The 18,749-nt window shown below is 51.9% G+C and overlaps 1 protein-coding gene across 2 annotated transcripts; it reads left to right on the top strand.

Annotated features, from left to right (window-relative positions):
• Positions 1-743: 743 nt before the first annotated feature.
• On the top strand, positions 744-15,831 carry LOC105475316 (adaptor related protein complex 1 subunit mu 2). Of its 2 annotated transcripts, none has more exons than XM_071086282.1 (12): positions 744-866; positions 4,697-4,853; positions 5,095-5,162; positions 7,534-7,664; positions 7,772-7,919; positions 8,014-8,140; positions 9,876-10,018; positions 10,420-10,491; positions 11,184-11,342; positions 13,228-13,353; positions 13,766-13,841; positions 15,418-15,831. In XM_071086282.1, the coding sequence occupies exons 1-12, from the start codon at positions 825-827 to the stop codon at positions 15,438-15,440; spliced, it is 1,272 nt and encodes a 423-aa protein (XP_070942383.1). In that variant the 5' UTR covers positions 744-824; the 3' UTR covers positions 15,441-15,831. The 2 variants fall into 2 exon arrangements, with proteins under 2 accessions (XP_070942383.1, XP_070942382.1); XM_071086281.1 differs by having other exon boundaries at positions 9,870-10,018.
• Positions 15,832-18,749: the final 2,918 nt, after the last annotated feature.

The raw sequence follows: 18,749 nt of genomic DNA, 5'->3' as shown, positions 1-18,749 counted from the left end.
GCACTAGGGACATAAACATGAACCAGACAAAGTCCCTGTTGTACTGGGGCTGACGTGTGTGGGTGAGACTGAGGAGAAACAAGATGAATGGATGGATGAATTAATGATAGGATGAATGAATGGATGGATAGATGGGTGGATGAATGGATAGATGAATTAATTAATGAATACAAGAATGGATGAATGGATGGATGGATGGATGGATTGATAAATGTTTAGGTGAATAAATTAATGCAAGAATGGATGAACAGATGGATGGATGGATAGATGAATAAATTGATGAATGTTAGAATGGATGAATGAATGGATGAATAAATGGATGGATGGATGGATAATGGATAGATGAATAAATAAATGAATGCAAAAATGGATGAATAAATGGATGCCGGATGGATGGATCAATGAATTGATGGAAGATGGCTAAATGAGTGGATGCATGGATGGATTAATGAATGGATGGATTAATGAATGCAAGAATGGAAGGATGCATGGTTGGATGGTGAATGGACAGATGAATGAAAGGAAGGATGAATGAATGGATGGAAGGATGGATGACTGGTCTGGGGTCTCCACCCGTCATTACTGCTGGGTGGCTAGGGAAAGTGAAGGGGGGCAGCAGACGCATCTGAAGTCGTAGTACCTCTCCCGGCCCCGCAGCCATCTTCACGTTGGCCGACAGCGCTGCTCACCTGGCCGCCTCCCCTTTAAGACGCACACACCTGGGCTCTCACCTGGGCGCAGGCGCTTCCGCAGGAAGAAGGAAGCGGCGCCGCTGTCGCCTCCCGGCGCTCCCTGCCCGCCTCCTAGGTCCCTCAGCTGCCACCATGTCCGCCTCGGCTGTCTTCATTCTCGACGTCAAGGGCAAGGTGAGGCTGGGCATGAGGAGTTGGGAGACGGACAGGTGAGGTCTCGCTCCCGGGGATTCAGGGGCGACCCCTCCGCGCAGGCCACGGAGGCCCCAGCAAGGGGCCTGGGAACAACCCCCCGCCCCCGCAATCCCTGGAAATCCCGGGTCAAATCCCACCTCCAGCATTCACTCGCTTTGTGCCTGAGGCCAAGGCGATCGCCTCCCAGGGCCTCAGTTTCTCTGTATGTAAAAATGGGAGCAACAGAGGTCCCCACCCAATGAGAATTAATACAACTCGCTGCGTGTAAACTACTTAGCACAGTGGCCTTTCTGGAAATATTAGGGACTCAGCAAATTGAAATTATCTCCATCACCGTCGGCATCCACAGTGTTAATACCTGGGGAAGGCAGCTGGAACAAGGGCCTCTAACTCCCCCGATCTGTGGCTGCCTTGCCTCTTCCTGAAGTCCTTTTATTCCTCTTGTCTTTTTTTAATTTGGAGACAGGGTCTCTTGCTGTCTCCCAGGCTTGAGTGTAGTGGTGCAATCATAGCTCACTGCATCCTGAAATTTCTGGGCTCAAGCGATCCTCCTGCCTCGGTCTCTGGAGTAGCTGTGACTACACAGGTGCAGGCCACCATGCCTGGCTAATTCTTGACATTTTTTTGCAGAGGGATCCCGCTATGTTGCCAAAGCTGGTCTCAAACTCCTGAGTAGCTGGGCCTGCTGGCTGACCCCTCCATGCCCGGCTTTTTTTTGAGGTGGAGTTTCACTCTTGTTACTCAGGCGGGAGTGCAGTGGTGCTATCCTGGCTCACTGCGACCTCTGCCTCCCGGGTTCAAGCGATTCTACTGCCTTAGCCTCCTGAGTAGCTGGGATTACAGGTGCCCACCACCACACCAGGCTAATTTTTTTGTATTTTTAGTAGAGACGGGGTTTCACCATCTTGGGCAGGCTGGTCTCAAACTCCTGACCTCAGGTGGTCTGCCCGCCTTGGCCCCCCAAAGTGCTGAGATTACAGGCATGAGCCACCGCGCCCAGCCATGCCTGGCTATTTTTAATTTTTTTTTTTTAATGGAGTCTTGCTCTGTCACTCAGGCTGGAGTGCAGTGGCTCCATCTTGGCTCACCGCAACCTCCACCTCCCAGATTCAAGCAACTCTCCTGCCTCAGCTTCCTGAGTAGCCGGGACTACAGGTGTGTGCCACCATGCCTGGTTAATTTTTGTATTTTTATTTTTTATTTTTTTGAGATGGAGTCTCACCTTGTCGCCCAAGCTGGAGTGCAACAGCATGATCTTGGCTCACTGCAACCTCCACCTCTCGAGTTCAAGTGATTCTCCTGCCTCAGCCTCCTGAGTAGCTGGGATTACAGGCGCGTGCCATCATGCCCAGCTAATTTTTTGTATATTTAGTAGAGATGGGGTTTCACCATGTTGGCCAGGATGGTCTCAATCTCTTTTTTTTTTTTTTTTTTTGAGACAGAGTCTTGCTCTGTCGCCCAGGCTGTAGTGCAGTGGCGCGATCTCGGCTCACTGCAAGCTCCACCTCCTGGGTTCACGCCATTCTCCTGCCTCAGCCTCCCGAGTAGCTGGGACTACAGGCGCCCACAACCGCGCCCGGCTAATTTTTTGTATCTTTAGTAGAGACGGGGTTTCACTGTGGTCTCGATCTCCTGACCTTGTGATCCGCCCGCCTCGGCCTCCCAAAGTGCTGGGATTACAGGCGTGAGCCACCGCGCCCAGCTGGTCTCAATCTCTTGACCTCGTGATCCACCCACCTCGGCCTCCCAAAGTGCTGGGAGTACAGACATGAGCCACTGCGCCCAGCCACATCTGGCCTATTTTTATTTTTTTGTAGAGATGGTGTCTCGCTATGTTGCCCAGGATGGTCTTGAACTCCTGGGCCCCAGCTATCCCCTGCTTCAGTCTCCCAAAGTGTTGGGATGACAGGTGTAAGCCACAGCAGCCAGCCTGTCCTGTCATTTAATAGCCAAAATAAGAGTGGCGATGAAAATAATATTCCCGTTAATATTAATAGTGAGAACTAAGATGTTTGAGAACCTGCCATGGGTCCTCCCTGTTCAGATGCTGGACGAAACAACCTTAGGAAGTAGTAACTCTTTTTTTCTTTTTTTTTTTTTTGAGACGGAGTCTCGCTCTGTCACCAGGCTGGTGTGATTTCAGCTCACTGCAACCTTCACCTCCTGGGTTCAAGTGATTCTCGTGCCTGAGCCTCCCGAGTAGCTGGGATTACAGGCATGTGCCACAACACCCAGCTAATCTTTATATTTTTAGTAGAGACGGTGTTTCACCATGTTAGCCAGGATGGTCTTGATCTCTTGACCTCATGATCTGCCCGCCTCAGCCTCCTAAAGTGCTGGGATTAAAGGTGTGAGCCACCACGCCCAGCCAGAAGTGTTCAGTATTATGGATGGCTTCCTGACTACCAGGCACAATCATATGAACAATCATTTTTCTTTTTCCTTTTTTTATCCTTCGTCCTTTCCTTCCTTTCCTTTCTTTTTCTTTTCTTTCCTTCTTTTCTTTCTTTCTTTCTCTCCCCTTCCTTCCTACCTTCCTTCCCTCCCTCCCTCCCTCCCTCCCTCCTTCCTTCCTCCCTTCCCTCCTTCCTTCCTTCCTTCCTTCCTCCTTCCTTCCTTCCTTCCTTCCTTCCTTCCTTCCTTCCTTCCTTCCTTCCTTCCTTCCTTCCTTCCTTCCTTCCTTCCTTCTTTTCTTCAGGGTCTCACTCTGTTGCCCAGGCTGGAATGCAGTAGTATAATCACAGCTCACTGCAGCCTCAACCTCCTAGGTTCAATCGATCCTCCTGCCTCAGACTCCAGAGTAGCTGTGACTACACAGTTGCAGGCCACCATGCTCAGCTAATTCTTGAAATTTTTTGTAGAGGAATCCCGCTATGTTGCCAAAACCGGTCTCAAACTCCTGGCCTCAAGCGATTCTCCTGCCTCGGTCTCCCGAAGCAGTGGGATTACATGAGTGAGTCATTGCACCTGGACTTTTCTTTCTTTGTCTTTTTCTTTTTTTAAATAATCCCACTTTGGTGCAAATGAAGTCTGGGGCAGCAGCAGGGATTCTGGACCCAGGATGACTTAGATCAATCGCCAGTTTCCATATGCTTCCAACGGACATGGTTTCTAACCTCACTTCTCCTATGTGAAATTGAGATGATGATAACATCTACCCCACAGGGTTGTGGCAAGAACTAATAAGTTAGCAAACATCTACTCATGTTTTAGTTGCCTGCCTTCCTGCCTGCCTGCCTGCCTGCCTGCCTGCCTTCCCTTCCTCCCTCCCTTTCTCTCTTTCTTTCTCTTTCTTCTTTTGAGACAGAGTCTTGCTCTGTCGCCAGGCTGGAGTGCAGTGCCGCGATCTCAACTCACTGCAACCTCCGCCTCCCAGGTTCAAGTGACCCTCCTGCCTCAGCCTCCCGAGTAGCTGGGACTATAGGTGCGCATCACCACATCCGACTAATTTTTTGTATTTTTAGTAAAGACGGGGTTTCACCATGTTGGCCAGGATGGTCTCGATCTCTTGACCTTATGATCCACCCGCCTCATCCTCCCAAAATGCTGGGATTACAGGCATAAGCCACTGTGTCCAGCTGTCGCCTACTCTTTACTAAAACACAGCCTGGCGCTTAGTGAGGGTCCTAGACCCATTTAGCTGTTATCATCACACTCCCATTTTATAGAGCGGGAAACAGGCACAAGGCGGCAGAGCCTTGCCCGAGCCCCTCAGCTAGGAAGTAGGGTCAGAACCGGGCACTGTGCCCCCGCAGCATGGTAGGTTCCTGGATGCTGGTGGTGACCAGGTCCTTTCCTCCCACCCTCAGCCGTTGATCAGCCGCAATTACAAGGGCGATGTGGCCATGAGCAAGATTGAGCACTTCATGCCTCTGCTGGTACAGAGGGAGGAGGAAGGCGCCCTGGCCCCGCTGCTGAGCCACGGCGAAGTCCACTTCCTATGGATCAAACACAGCAACCTCTACTGTATCCACCCCACGTGGTGTCCCTGGGGGTGGGTGTGGGGGGTATTGGCGATGGTGGCACCTCAGGCCGAGAGAGGGTGGGCTGAGGACAGGCATTGCCCAGCACATCTCTGTGGCTCAGGCTAGTGGGCAGGGGCAGGTAGAGATGAGGGCGGTGGCAAGGGACAGGGTGGAGGTTCAGGGTCTGTATTCCATTTACTCCTCCATAAATGACACCTTTTCCTTAACCTTGCTGCCCCCAGTGGTGGCCACCACATCGAAGAACGCCAATGCCTCCCTGGTGTACTCCTTCCTGTATAAGACAATAGAGGTGGGTACTAGCGTCCCATTGGCTGACTGGTCTATCTGTCTACCCCTCTTGCCAGCCTCTTTCAAAATCCTTTTCTGATAGGAAGCCTTCCCAGATCTCTCTGGGCCTTCTTTTTTTTTTTTCTGGTAGAGACGGGGTCTTGCTATATTGCCCAGGCTGGTCTAGAACTTCTAGATTGAAGCAATCCTCCTGCCTCGGCCTCCCAAAGTGTGGGAGCCACCACACTCAGCCCTTCCCTGGGGCCTTGTTCGTGTCCCTGTACATCCACCATCAAAGCCCCATCACTCTGCATCTCATCAGCTACTTATGAAGTCATCTCTCCCTAAAGGGCAGGGACCAAGAATGTCTCAGAGAGTGTACGGCTCAGCTAAGCTGGAAGACTTGGCATCCAATCCCAGGTTCCCTGCTTCCTCGCTGTGTGACCTTGAGCAAGTGACTTCTTGTCTCTGTGCTTTAAAAAAAAAAAAAGAAAAAAAGGCCACGCACAGTGGCTTATGCCTGTAATCCCAGCATTTTGGGAGGCCAAGGCGGGCGGATCACTTGAGGCCAGGAGTTCGAGACCAGCTTGGGCAACATGGTGAAACCCCTTCTCTACTAAAAATACAAAAATTAGCCGGGTGTGGTGGCAACTGCCTGTAATCCCAGCTACTCTGGAGGCTAAGGCAGTAGAATCGCTTAAACTTGGAGGGCAGAGGTTGCAGTGAGCCAAGATCACACCACTGCACTCCAGCCTGGGTGAGAGTGAGACTCCATCTCAAAAAAAAAAAAAAAAAAGTCTGGAAGCCCTTCCCCTCCCCTCCCTTCCCTTCTTCTTCTTCTTTTTTTGATATAGCGTTTTGCTCTTGTTGCCCAAGGTAGAGTACAATGGTGTGATCTCTGCTCACCACAACCTCTGCCTCCCAGGTTCAGGTGATTCTCCTGCCTCAGCCTTCCTGAGCAGCTGGGATTACAGGCATGCACCACCATGCCCGGCTAATTTTTTTGTATTTTTAGTGGAGATAGGGTTTCTCCATGTCGGTGAGGCTGGTCTTGAACTCCTGACCTCAGGTGATCCACCCCCCTCAGCCTCCCAAAGTGCTGGGATTACAGGCATGAGCCACCGCACCTGGACCCTTCCCTTCTTTTGAGACAGAGTTTCGCTTTTGTTGCTCAGGCTGCAATGGCACAATCTCAGCTCACCTCAACCTCTGGGTTCTCAGCCTCAGCCTCCTGGGTTCAAGGGATTCTCCTGAATCAGCCTCCTGAGTACCTGGGATTACAGGCATGTGCCACCACACCCAGCTAATTTTCTGTATTTGGCCAGGCTGGTCTCAAACTCCTGACCTCAGTGATCCACCCACCTCAGCCGCCTAAAGTGCTGTGAGTACAGATATAAGCCACCATCCCTGGCTTGTTTCTTTCTTTTCTTTTTTTTTGAGACACCATGCCCCACTAATTAAAAAAATTTTTTTTAGTAGAGGCTGGGCACGGTGGCTCACGCCTGTAATCAAAGCACTTTTGGAGGCTGAAGCGGGTGGATCACTTGAGGTCAGGAGTTTGAGACCAGCCTGGCCAACATGGAGAAACCCTGTCTCTACTAAAAATACAAAAATTAGCCGGGCATGGTGTCGTGCACCTGTAATCCCAGCTACTGGGGAAGCTGAAGCAGTAGAATCACCTGAACCTGGAAGGCGGAGGTTGTGGTGAGCAGAGATCTCGCCACTGCCCTCCAGCCTGGGCAACACTGTGAGACTTAGTCTCAAAAAAAAAGCCACCACACCTGGCCTTTTTTGCCTACTTTTTCAAGCATTCAGCACACTTTCTTTTCTTTTCTTTTTTTGAGATAGGGTCTCACTTTGTTGCCCAGGCTGGAGTATAGTGGCACAATCTCAGCTCACTGTAACCTCTACCTCCTGGGTTCAAGCAATTCTCTTGCTTCAGCCTCCCTAGTTGCTGCAGTTACAGGCAGGTGCCACCATGCCTGGCTAATTTTTGTATTTTTAGTAGAGACGGGCTTTCACCATGTTGGTCAGGCTGGTCTCAAACTCCTGACCTCAAGTGATCTGCCTGCCTCGGCCTCCCATTATTGGGATTACAGGCATGAGCCACCATGCCTGGCCTTTTTTGTTTTTGAGACAGGATCTTATTCTGTTGCCCAGGCTGGAGTGCCTCCTCCAGTGGCATCCTCATGGCCCACTGAGGCCTCGACCTCCTAATAAAATTTTTGTTGTTGTTAGAGATAGGGGCTCACTGTGTTGCCCAGGCTGGTCTGGAACTCACCTCAAGTGATCCTTGTGCCTTGGCTTCCCAAGGTGCTGGGGTTACAGGCATGAGCTACTGTGCCCAGCCCTTAGCCACACTTTTGTGGGTGTCTCTCTCCCCTGACCCCCAGGTATTCTGCGAATACTTCAAGGAGCTGGAGGAGGAGAGCATCCGGGACAACTTTGTCATCGTCTATGAGTTGCTGGATGAGCTCATGGACTTTGGCTTCCCGCAGACCACCGACAGCAAGATCCTGCAGGAGTGAGTGGACCCCTGGGGGCAGGCTGGACTGTGGGTGTAAGTAACTGGAGGAGGTCCACAGAGGTGTCCCTGTGTCCAGCTGCCTGTCCCTGCCGCCCTCACTCCAGGTACATCACTCAGCAGAGCAACAAGCTGGAGACAGGCAAGTCACGGGTGCCACCCACTGTCACTAACGCTGTGTCCTGGCGCTCTGAGGGTATCAAGTATAAGAAGAACGAGGTCTTCATTGATGTCATAGAGTCTGTCAACCTGCTGGTAAGCCCGCATACCTCCCCCGCACCCCTTCCAGGGCCTGGCTGCGGGAGAGGGAGCTGGATGCCTGCTGACCACCCCCCACATCCATCCTCAGGTCAACGCCAACGGCAGCGTCCTGCTGAGCGAGATCGTTGGTACCATCAAGCTCAAGGTTTTTCTGTCGGGAATGCCAGAGCTGCGGCTGGGCCTCAATGACCGCGTGCTCTTCGAGCTCACTGGCCGTAAGTATTTAGGGGACCTTTCTTCTGAGAAGTGCACAGGGGAGTCGCAAACCTGGCCCACGTGGGGACTTAGAGAATCGCCGCCGGTTTTGAAATAAGTGCTCCCACGCCATCTGCTGGTCACGGCCAGTATTGCAGCCAGTGGTTGACTGTTTCAAAGACTGTTTCAAAGGCTATTTCATGATTGAGCGACTGTTGGGTGCCAGGTGCAGTTTTAGGCTCTGAGGACACAGCAGTGAAGAAAAAGACAAACCCTCGTTCTTACAGAGATGATATCCCACTGGGAGGAGGAGACATTATAACATCTTTCTTTTTTTTTTTTTTTTTTGAGACGGAGTCTCGCTCTATCGCCCAGGCTGGAGTGCAGTGGCGCGATCTCGGCTCACGGCAAGCTCCGCTTCCTGGGTTCACGCCATTCTCCTGCCTCAGCCTCCTGAGTAGCTGGGACTACAGGCGCCCGCCACCGCGCCCAGCTAATATTTTGTATTTTTAGTGGAGACGGGGTTTCACCGTGGTCTCGATCTCCTGACCTTGTGATCCACCCGCCTCGGCCTCCCAAAGTGCTGGGATTACAGGCGTGAGCCACCGCGCCCGGCCCATAACATCTTATTTATGTATTTATTTATTTAGAGATGCGGTCTTGCTGTGTCGCTCAGGCTGGAGTGTAGTGGTGTGATCATAGCTCACTGCAGCCTTGACCTCCGAGGCTCAAGTGATCCTCCCACCACAGCCTCTCGAGTAGCTGGGACCACAGGCATGGACCACCTACTTTTTAAATTTTTTATAGAGACGGGGGTCTCGCTTTGTTGCCCAGGCTGGTCTAATCTCCTGGCCTCAAGCGATCCTCCTGTCTTGGCCTCCCAAAGTGCTAGGAGTACAGGTGTGAACTACTGTGCCTGGCTCAGCATCTTATTTATTTATTTATTTGAGATGGAGTCTCGCTCTGTCACCAGGCTGGAGTGCAGTGGCATGATCCCAGCTCACTGCAACCTCTGCCTCCTGGGTTCAAGCGATTCTCCTGCCTCAGCCTCCCGAGTAGCTGGGACTACAGGCAAGTGCCACCACGCCCTGCTAATTTTTTTTTTTTGTATTTTTAGTAGAGACAGGGTTTTACCACGTTGGCCAGGATGGTCTCGATCTCTTTACCTTGTGATCCACCTGTCTCGGCCTCCCAAAGTGCTGGGATTACAGGTGTGAGCCACCACGCCCGGCCTCAGCATCATATTTAAAAGTCAGACACTGCCAGGTGTGGTGGCTCACGCCTGTAATCCCAGCACTTTGGGAGGCCGGGACAGGCAGATCACCTGAGGTCGGGAGTTTGAGACCAGCCTGACTAACGTGTAGAAACTCCGTCTCCACTAAAAATACAAAATTAGCCGGGAGTGGTGGCACATGCCTGTAATCCCAGCTACTCAGGAGGCTGAGGCAGGAGAATTGCTTGAATTCGGGAGGTGGAGGTTGTGGTGAGCCAAGATCGTGCCATTGCACTCCAGTCTGGGCAACAAGAGTGAAACTCTGTCTCAAAAAAAAAAAAAAAAAAAAAAAAAAAATTCCAGGCCCTGTGGGTACAGATGCTAGGTTTGGATTCCAGCTCTACTCTCCCAGTTTTTATTCATCCTCTCTGGGCCTCAGTTTCCCCATATGTGACATCGGTGATAGTGGTGGGCAGGGAAGGTAGGGAGGGATCCTCTCCTGTTCCCTAGGGTAACTCTGCACTCTCCACTCTGAGTTTCAGGCGGCAAGAACAAATCGGTAGAGCTGGAGGATGTAAAATTCCACCAGTGCGTGCGGCTCTCTCGCTTTGACAACGACCGCACCATCTCCTTCATCCCGCCTGACGGTGACTTTGAGCTCATGTCCTACCGCCTCAGCACCCAGGTGAGGCGGGGTCCAGCCACATGTGGGTGGGGTAGGATGGGGTAGGCTGCAGAGTGACGCTGGGCCCAGCGCGGTGGCTCACGCCTGTAATCCAACACTTTTGGAGGCTGAGTCGGGTGGATCACTTGAGGACAGGAGTTCGAGACCAGCCTGGCCAACAGGGTGAAGCCCCGTGTCTACTAAAAATACAAAAATTAGCCAGGTGTGGTGGCACATGCCTGTAATCCCAGCTACTGGGGAGGCTGAGGCAGGAGAATTGCTTGAATCCGGGAGGTGGAGGTTGCAGTGAGCCGAGATCACGCCATGGCACTCCAGCCTGGGTGAAGAAGCGAGACTCTGTCTCAAAAAAAAAAAAAGAAAGAGAGTGACCTGTCTCCAAGAACTCCCCCTTCTTCCCACAGGTCAAGCCACTGATCTGGATTGAGTCTGTCATTGAGAAGTTCTCCCACAGCCGCGTGGAGATCATGGTCAAGGTGGGCCTTGGGGGAACGCTTATTAACAATACATGATTTCGGGTGGGCGTGGTGGCTCACACCTGTAATCCCAGCACTTTGGGAGGCTGGGATGATTAGATCACTTAAACCCAGGACTTTGAGACCAGCCTGGGCAACATGGTGAAACCTATTTCTACAAAAAATACAAAAATTAGCCCAGTGGTGAGTGCCTGTAGTCCCAGATAGTTGGGAGGCTGAGGTGGGAGGATTGCTTGAGCCCAGGAAGAGGAGGTTGCAGTGAGACAAGGACCCTAGCCTGGATGACAGAGCTAGACTTCATCTCCAAAAAAAAAAAGAAAAAACAAAGTCTGGCCGGGCGCGGTGGCTCACGCCTGTAATCCCAGCACTTTGGGAGGCCAAGGCGGGTGGATCACGAGGTCAGGAGATCGAGACCATCCTGGCTAACATGGTGAAACCCCGTCTCTACTAAACATGTAAAAAAAACTAGCCGGGCGTGGTGGCGGGTGCCTGTAGTCCCAGCTACTCGGGAGACTGAGGCAAGAGAATGGCATGAACCCAGGAGGCGGAGCTTTCAGTGAGCTGAGATCTCACCACTGCACTCCAGCCTGGGCGACAGAGCGAGACTCCGTCTCAAAAAAAAATAAGTAAATAAAAGGGCTTGGTGAATATTTGAAGGATGAGCAAGCGAATTCTTCATGCTCTCCTGACAGGCCAAGGGGCAGTTTAAGAAACAGTCAGTGGCCAACAGCGTGGAGATAGCTGTGCCTGTACCCAGCGATGCTGACTCCCCCAGATTCAAGACCAGTGTGGGCAGCGCCAAGTATGTGCCAGAGAGAAACGTCGTGATTTGGAGTATTAAGTCTTTCCCGGTAAGCACCAGGGACCGGCGGGGGATCTGGGGGTGGAGGGAACTGGAGTAGTGTAGGGGCTGCCCAGGAGGCATGAGAACAAGGCAGAGAGTAAATCAGAGACCCAGTCAGGTGTGGTGGCTCATGACTGGAATGCCAGCACTTTGAGAAGCTGACATGGCAGATTGTTTGAACCCAGGAGCTGGAGACCAGCCTGGAGAATACAGTGAGACCCTACCTCTATAAAAATATTAAGAGGAGATGGGTGCAGTGGCTCACGCCTGAAATCCCAGCACTTTGGGAGGTTGAGAGGTGAGCGGATCACGAGGTCAGGAGTTTGAGACCAGCCTGGCCAACATGGTGAAACCCCATCTCTACTAAAATTATAAAAATTGGCCGGGCGCGGTGGCTCAAGCCTGTAATCCCAGCACTTTGGGAGGCCGAGACGGGCGGATCACGAGGTCAGGAGATCGAAACCATCCTGGCTAACACAGTGAAACCCCGTCTCTATTAAGAAAAAAAAAAAAAAACTAGCCGGGCGAGGTGGCGGGCGCCTGTAGTCCCAGCTACTCGGGAGGCTGAGGCCGGAGAATGGCGTGAACCCGGGAGGCGGAGCTTGCAGTGAGCTGAGATCCGGCCACTGCACTCCAGCCTGGGCGACAGAGCGAGACTCCGTCTCAAAAAAAAAAAAAAAAAAAAAAAAAAAATTAGCTAGGTGTGGTGGCACATGCCTGTAATCCCAGCTACTCAAGAGACTGAGACAGGAGAATTGCTTGAACCAGGGAGGCAGAAGTTGCAGTGAGTTGAGATCGTGCCACTGTACACTCCAGCCTGGGTGACAGAGCGAGACTCTGTCTCAAAAAAAAAAAAAAATTAAGGAGCCGGGCGTGGTGGCTCCTACCTGTAATCCTACCACTTTGGGAGGCTGAAGCAGGTGGATCAGCTGAGGTTAGGAGTTCAAGAACAGCTGACCAACATGGTGAAACCCCGTCTCTACTAAAAATACAAAAATTAGCTGGGCATAGGGGCGCGTGCCTGTAATCCCAGCTACTCAGGAGGCTGAGGCAGGAGAATCACTTGAACCTGGGAGGTGGAGGTTGCAGTGAGCTGAGATCGCGCCACCACATTCTAGTCTGGGTGATGGAGTGACACTGTCTCAAGAAAAAAAATTAAGAAGAAAGAAATACAAATACATCAGAGAGGTACATATGTATGCAAGTGATTATTTTGTGGGAGTGATCAAGCTAGGAACCAGGCCAGTTTATTTCAAAGATGGGTAAACTTCCATGACGGGAAGTGAGTAGATTTAAATATCCCCCTGCCAATGTCTCGAAGAAACCAGCCCTGGGTTCAACTTCCTCACTATTGCTTTGCTGAGCTGGGTGGGTTTGGGAAACCCATTTTCACTTAAGGAGGCTCAGTTTGCCCATCTGTGAAGTGGGCAGGATCAGGTGACCCACATCCCTTGGCTGCTAGAGGTTTTAGTTTGTCCCCGTGATCTTGGGAGAGGTGGATCATCAGTGCCTGTAAAACAGGACATGGTAGTTAAAAAAAGAAAAAAAACCCTGATTGGGTTTTGCAATCAGAATCTTCCCTGGTGAATGTCACCCAGGTTAGAGTGTAGTGGTGCGATCACGCCTTACTACAGCCTCAAACTCCCAGACTCAAGGGATCCTCCTGCCTCACCCTCCCGAGTAGTTGAAACTACAGGCATGTTCCACTGTACCCGGCTAATTTTTAAACTTTTGTAGAGATGGGATCTCACTATGTTGCCCAGGCTAAAGAGCGTTTATTTTCCTGTCTGTGAAATAGGCTGTGAGCAGATCTTGCTCCGGGGGTTGCTGTAAGGAAGGTCTCAGGAGCGTAGGGGGGCCCTGGTGTGCCTAATGCCCCCATGTTCCCTCAGGGGGGCAAGGAGTACTTGATGCGAGCCCACTTTGGCCTCCCCAGCGTGGAAAAGGAGGAGGTGGAGGGCCGGCCCCCCATCGGGGTCAAGTTTGAGATCCCCTACTTCACTGTCTCTGGGATCCAGGTGAGATAAGCGGGCAGGGAGGCTCCTCCCCTTGACTTTGGTGGGTTCCCCTCTCTCCTGTCCCTTGGCTCGAGTCACCTCAGTCCCCTGGCCTGTGTTAACACTCCTCTGAAGGTTGCCTGGTCTTTCCCTAGAGCAGTGTTACCTTTATCTGCCCACAGTCTGGGCTCCCTCTCCCCCGGCCTGTGCCACCTCGTTCCCCACTGGCTTGTTCACTTCTGTCCCTTCTCCACCTCCAAAGCCATTCACCATTCCCTTGCTTGTGCCACCTTGTCCCGCCAAGACCATGTGATGTCCTCTCATCGATCCCAGCCTGTGCCATGTAGCCCCTTGGCCTAAGCCATCTCTTTCTCCCTGGCCCTGGCCTGCTCCCTCCTGCAATCCTGGACCACCTCTTTTCATTCCCTTCTAGGTCCGATACATGAAGATCATTGAGAAAAGTGGTTACCAGGCCCTGCCCTGGGTTCGCTACATCACCCAGAGTGGCGGTAAGGCAGCCCAGCTCCTGGGGACAATGGGGTGAGGGAAAGGCAGTGGGTAGGGACTCGGGGGTTTCACCACATTCTAGCTCAGAAAACCAACGAGGGTCGGGTGTGGTGGTTCACGCGTGTAATCCCAGCACTTTGGGAGGCCAAGGCGGGTGGAGACCAACCTGGCCAACATGGTGAAACCTTGTTTCTACTAAAAACACAAAAATTAGCCATGCCTGGTGGCATGTGCCTATAATCCAAGCTACTCAGGAGGCTGAGGCAGAATTGCTTGAACCCAGGAGGCGAAGGTTGCGGTGAGTTGAGATCCCGCCACTGCACTCCCGCCTGGGCGACAGACACCCTGTCTCAAAACAAAAAAAAAAAAAAAAAGGAAAAAAAAGCGAACGGTCCCTTCTTGTCATGGCACCCTGGGCCTCGGTTTGCACGTCTTTAAAATGAGGGCAGTTGGCTGGGTGTGGTGGCTCACATCTGTAATTCCAGCACTTTGGGAGGCTGAGGTGGGAGGACCGCTTGAGCTCAGGAGTTCCAGACCAGCCTTGGCAACACAGCAAAACCCCTGCACTACAAAAAAGTATAAAAATTAGCCAGGTGCGGGGGCCGGGTGCGGTGGCTCAAGCCTGTAATCCCAGCACTTTGGGAGGCCGAGACGGGTGGATCACGAAGTCAGGAGATCGAGACCATCCTGGCTAACCCGGTGAAACCCTGTCTCTACTAAAAAATACAAAAAACTAGCTGGGCTAGGTGGCGGGCGCCTGTAGCCCCAGCTGCTCCGGAGGCGGAGTTTGCAGTGAGCTGAGATCTGGCCACTGCACTCCAGCCTGGGCGACAAAGCGAGACTCTGTCTCAAAAAAAAAAAAAAAAAAAAAATTAGCCAGGTGTGGTGTGTACACCTGTAGTCCCAGCAAATCAGGAGGTTGAGGTGGAAGGATCATCTGAGCCTAGGAGGTGGAGGCTGCAGTGAGCTGTGATCGTGCCAGCCTGGGCAAAAGTGAGACCCTGGCTCAAAAAAGGAAAAAAAAGCGGGGGCAGTTGTCAGCTCTAGGGTGGTCATGAGTTTGGAGAAGGGGCTGAACCTATAGCACTCCCATCTACTGCCTGGAAACCACTTTGTTGCTATGGTTACAGTCCCTGTGTTTAGCACCATTCTTAGCCTTGTTGATCATAAGTGCTGGGATAGGGGATACATTGAGGGGGTGTGGGAGGCTGTCCCTTTTCCTTCCACCGCTCCCCATTTCTTTTCTTTTTCAAGATGGAGTCTCACTCTGTCACCCAGGCTGGAGTACAGTGGCATAATCTCAGCTCACTGCAACCTCCACCTCCCGGGTTCAAGCGATTCTTATGCCTCAGCCTCCCAAGTAGCTGGGATTACAGGCACCCACCACTGCGCCCAGCTAATTTTTTAGTTTTAATAGAGATGGGGTTTCACCATGTTGGCCAGGCTGGTCTTGAACCCCTGACCTCAAGTGATCTGCCCGCCTCGGCTTCCCAAAGTGCTGGGATTATAAGTGTGAGTCACCGTGACTGGCCGCCCTCCCCATTTCTGAGATGGCCCCTCCTCATTCTTTCTCTGCAGATTACCAACTTCGTACCAGCTAGGAAAAGAGATGGGGGCTCGAACACGGGGCTTCCCTACAGCCCCAGATGCAGATTTTAGAGGGAGGGAAGGTGCGGGCTGTGTGTGTCTGTGTGAGGGCAGGTCCTGGATTTGGCAGTTTCTTGCTCCCAGCACCCGCCCCTTCCTCACATCTTCCTTATTCCATAAGCTGGGAGAGAAACTCTCTCTGCTTCCCTCGCCCTTGGAGCTTTCCCCGTCCCCCTGATTTTATATGAAGAAATAGAGGAGGGGCTTGAAGTCCCCCTCACGAGTGCCTTCTTGCAACGACCTGCCTTAGCGGGTGTTGCGTGTCCCTCTTTCACAGCTGCTGAGCCCAGAGGCCCCGCTGGCCCCTCCTCTGAATTTTAGGATGTCATTAAAAAGATGAATCTAGCCGCTGTCTATGTGCTTTTTGAATGGGGACATTACTGAAGTGCTGCAATGGGAGTGGGCAACACGTGTCCATTCCTCAGTCCCGGGTCATCTCCCTGGTCCTCTGCTGTTGATTTGCTTCCCACCTTCAGTCTGTTCCCCCAAAAGCCGCTAGAGGGCGCATGTTAGCATCGCGTCTTTCTTTTCTCTCTTTCCTTCCTTTCTTTCTTTCTTTCTTTCTTCTTTCTTTCTTTCTTTCTTTCTTTCTTTCTTTCTTTCTTTCTTTCTTTCTTTCTTTCTTTCTTTCTTTCTTTCTTTCTTTCTTTCTTTCTTTCTGTCTCTCTCTCTCTCTCTCTCTTTCTTTCTTTCTTTCTTTTCTTTCTTTCTCTTTCTTTCTTTTTCCTTCCTTCCTTCCTTCTTTCCTTCTTTCCTTCTTTCTTTCCTTCTTGATAGTCTCACTGTAGTCCAAGCTGGAGTGCAGTGTCCTGATCTCGGCTCACTGCAACCTCTGCCTCCCAGGTTCAGGCAATTCTCCTGCCTCAGCCTCCAGAGTAGCTGGGATTATAGTCGCCCACCACCACGCCCGGCTTTTTTTTTTTTTTTTTTTTTTTTTGAGACGGAGTCTCGCTCTGTCACCCAGGCTGGAGGAGTGCGGTGCGATCTCTGCTCACCACAACCTCCGCCTCCCGGGTTCAAGTGATCCTCCTGCCTCAGCCTTCCGAGTAGCTGGGATTACAGGCGCCCAATACCATGCCGAGCTAATTTTTGTATTTTTATTAGAGATGGGGTTTCACCATGTTGACCAGGCTGGTTTCGAACTCCTGACCTCATGATCTGCCCTCCTCGGCCTCCCAAAGTGCTGGGATTACAGGCATGAGCCACTGTGCCCAGCTTCTTTTGCTCTGTTGCTCAGGCTGGAGTACAGTGGTGTGATCTCGGCTCACTGCAACCTCCACCTCCCAGGTTCAAGTGATTCTCCTGTCTCAGCCTCCTTAGTAGCTGGGATTACAGGCGCGCACTACCATGCCCCGCTAATTTTTGTATTTTTAGTAGAGACGGGGTTTCACCATGTTGGTCAGGCTGGTCTCAAACTCCTGACCTCATGATCCGCCCTCCTTGGCCTCCCAAAGTGTTGGGATTACAGGCGTGAGCCACTGCTCCAGGCCAATTTTAGTATTTTTAAATAGAGACGGGATTTCACCATGTCGGCCATACAGGTCTCGAACTCCTGACCTCAGGTGATCCACCTGCCTCAGCCTCCCAAAGTGTTGGGATTACAGGCGTGAGCCACTGCGCTCGGCGTTCCTATCTTATTAAAGTCATGGCCTGGTCGGGCGTGGGCAACAGAGAGAGAGACTGTCTCAGAAAACAAAAACAAAAACAAAAAACCCAGGCGTGGTGGCTCATGCCTGTAATTCCAGCACTTTGGAGAGGCCGAGGCGGGCCACAAAGTCAGGAGATTGAAACCATCCTGGCTAATATGGTGAAACCCCGTCTCCACTAAAAATACAAAAAAATTAGCCGGGTGTGACAGTGTACGCCTGTAGTCCCAGCTACTCAGGAGGCTGAGGCAGGAGAATGGCGTGAACTCGGGAGGCGGAGCTTGCGGTGAGACAAGATCGCGCCACTGCACTCCAGCCTGGGCAACAGAGCGAGACTCCGTCTCAAAAAAAAAAAAAAAAAAAAAAAAAGCCACGGCTTGATCTGCACAATTGCCACCCCGATCCCCCACCTACCTGCTGTCCCCTCCTCTGTACCACACCAGGCACACTCCCACCTCTGGGCCTTAGCATCTGCTGTGCCTCCCAGCTGGTGCGCTTTTCCCCATATAACCACAAGTCTCCCTCCCTCACCTTTAAGTCTCAAATCAAATGTCACCTCCTCAGGGAGGCCCTCACTGCCTTTCTGTTTCAACGGCTAGGCTCATCGGGTCAGTCGCCTCTACCATTCTAAAAAGATTTAACTATTGGCGGGGCGCTGGAGCTCACGCCTGTAATCCCAACAGTTTTGTAGGCCAAGGCAGAAGGATCCGTTGAGCCCAGGAATTCGGGACCAGCCTGGGCAACATAGCAAGAACCCCAAAATAAAAAAAAAGAAATGTATTTAAAAGCAAAACACAAACAACAAACAAACAAAAAACACTAGCCTGGGCAACATGGTGAAAACCCGTCTCTACTAAAAATACAAATTAGCCAGTAGTCCCTGTAGTCCCAGCTACTCGGGAGGCTGAGGCGGGAGGATCACTTGAGCCGGGGAAGTCGAGGCTGCAGTGAGCTGTGATCGCACCACTGCACTCCGGCCTGGGTGACGGGAGTGAGACCCTGACTCAAAAATAAATACATAAATAAATAAAAATTAACTATCGTCTCTGGCCCCAGACCATAGGTGTCCCTGCAGCAGGGGCCTCCTGGCGTGCTCTCCACTCGGGAACCTCTAGGAGGTACTAAGTAAATCTTTGAGCGAAGACCTGAGTCCCTGTCTGGCTGCGACTATGTCCTCCCAGGCCTTCCCACGTGGCAGTTGCAGGCTCCTTTCCTCTTGGCTCAGTCTGAGCCAGTCAGGGTGATCCCTTCCTCATCCACCCCGTCTCCCCGTTTCCCTTTATTACGGTGCTTGACACTATCTAATATTATTTAGTTGCTTGAATGTGCGCGTCCAGCTCCCAGGACGCCCCCTGCACACAGTGAATGAATGAATGAATGAAATAAAGCGCCCAGCGCGTAGTAAGGGCCAATGAATATCTATTAGTAGTGGGACCTCGGATTGGGTGGCCCCAGCCCTGCCTCCCTTCCCCCAGGAGGCGCCGAGGTCCCAGAGCAGCCCGCGCTACCCTGCCCCTGACCTTTCTCCCTGGGTCAGTTAAAGCGGCCGTCTTTCCCGCCCGCCGGGTTCATTTGAAAACCGAAAACCCCGCCATTGCCGGCGGTCCATCGGTTGCT

This window comes from Macaca nemestrina, chromosome 20 (genome assembly GCF_043159975.1).
Source record: "Macaca nemestrina isolate mMacNem1 chromosome 20, mMacNem.hap1, whole genome shotgun sequence".
Classification (NCBI taxonomy): Eukaryota; Metazoa; Chordata; class Mammalia; order Primates; family Cercopithecidae; genus Macaca; species Macaca nemestrina.
The sequence above is the reverse complement of the archived record's forward strand: the minus strand, read 5'-3'. Positions and strand labels throughout refer to the sequence as shown.

Bases quoted from the DNA above. Each gene is read 5' to 3' on its own strand.
- LOC105475316 (XM_071086281.1), top strand. From the start codon at position 825: ATGTCCGCCTCGGCTGTCTTCATTCTCGACGTCAAGGGCAAG. The intron at 7,665-7,771 runs GTGAGTGGACCC...CCCTCACTCCAG, and splicing joins GACAGCAAGATCCTGCAGGA to GTACATCACTCAGCAGAGCA. The intron at 11,343-13,227 runs GTAAGCACCAGG...ATGTTCCCTCAG, and splicing joins GGAGTATTAAGTCTTTCCCG to GGGGGCAAGGAGTACTTGAT.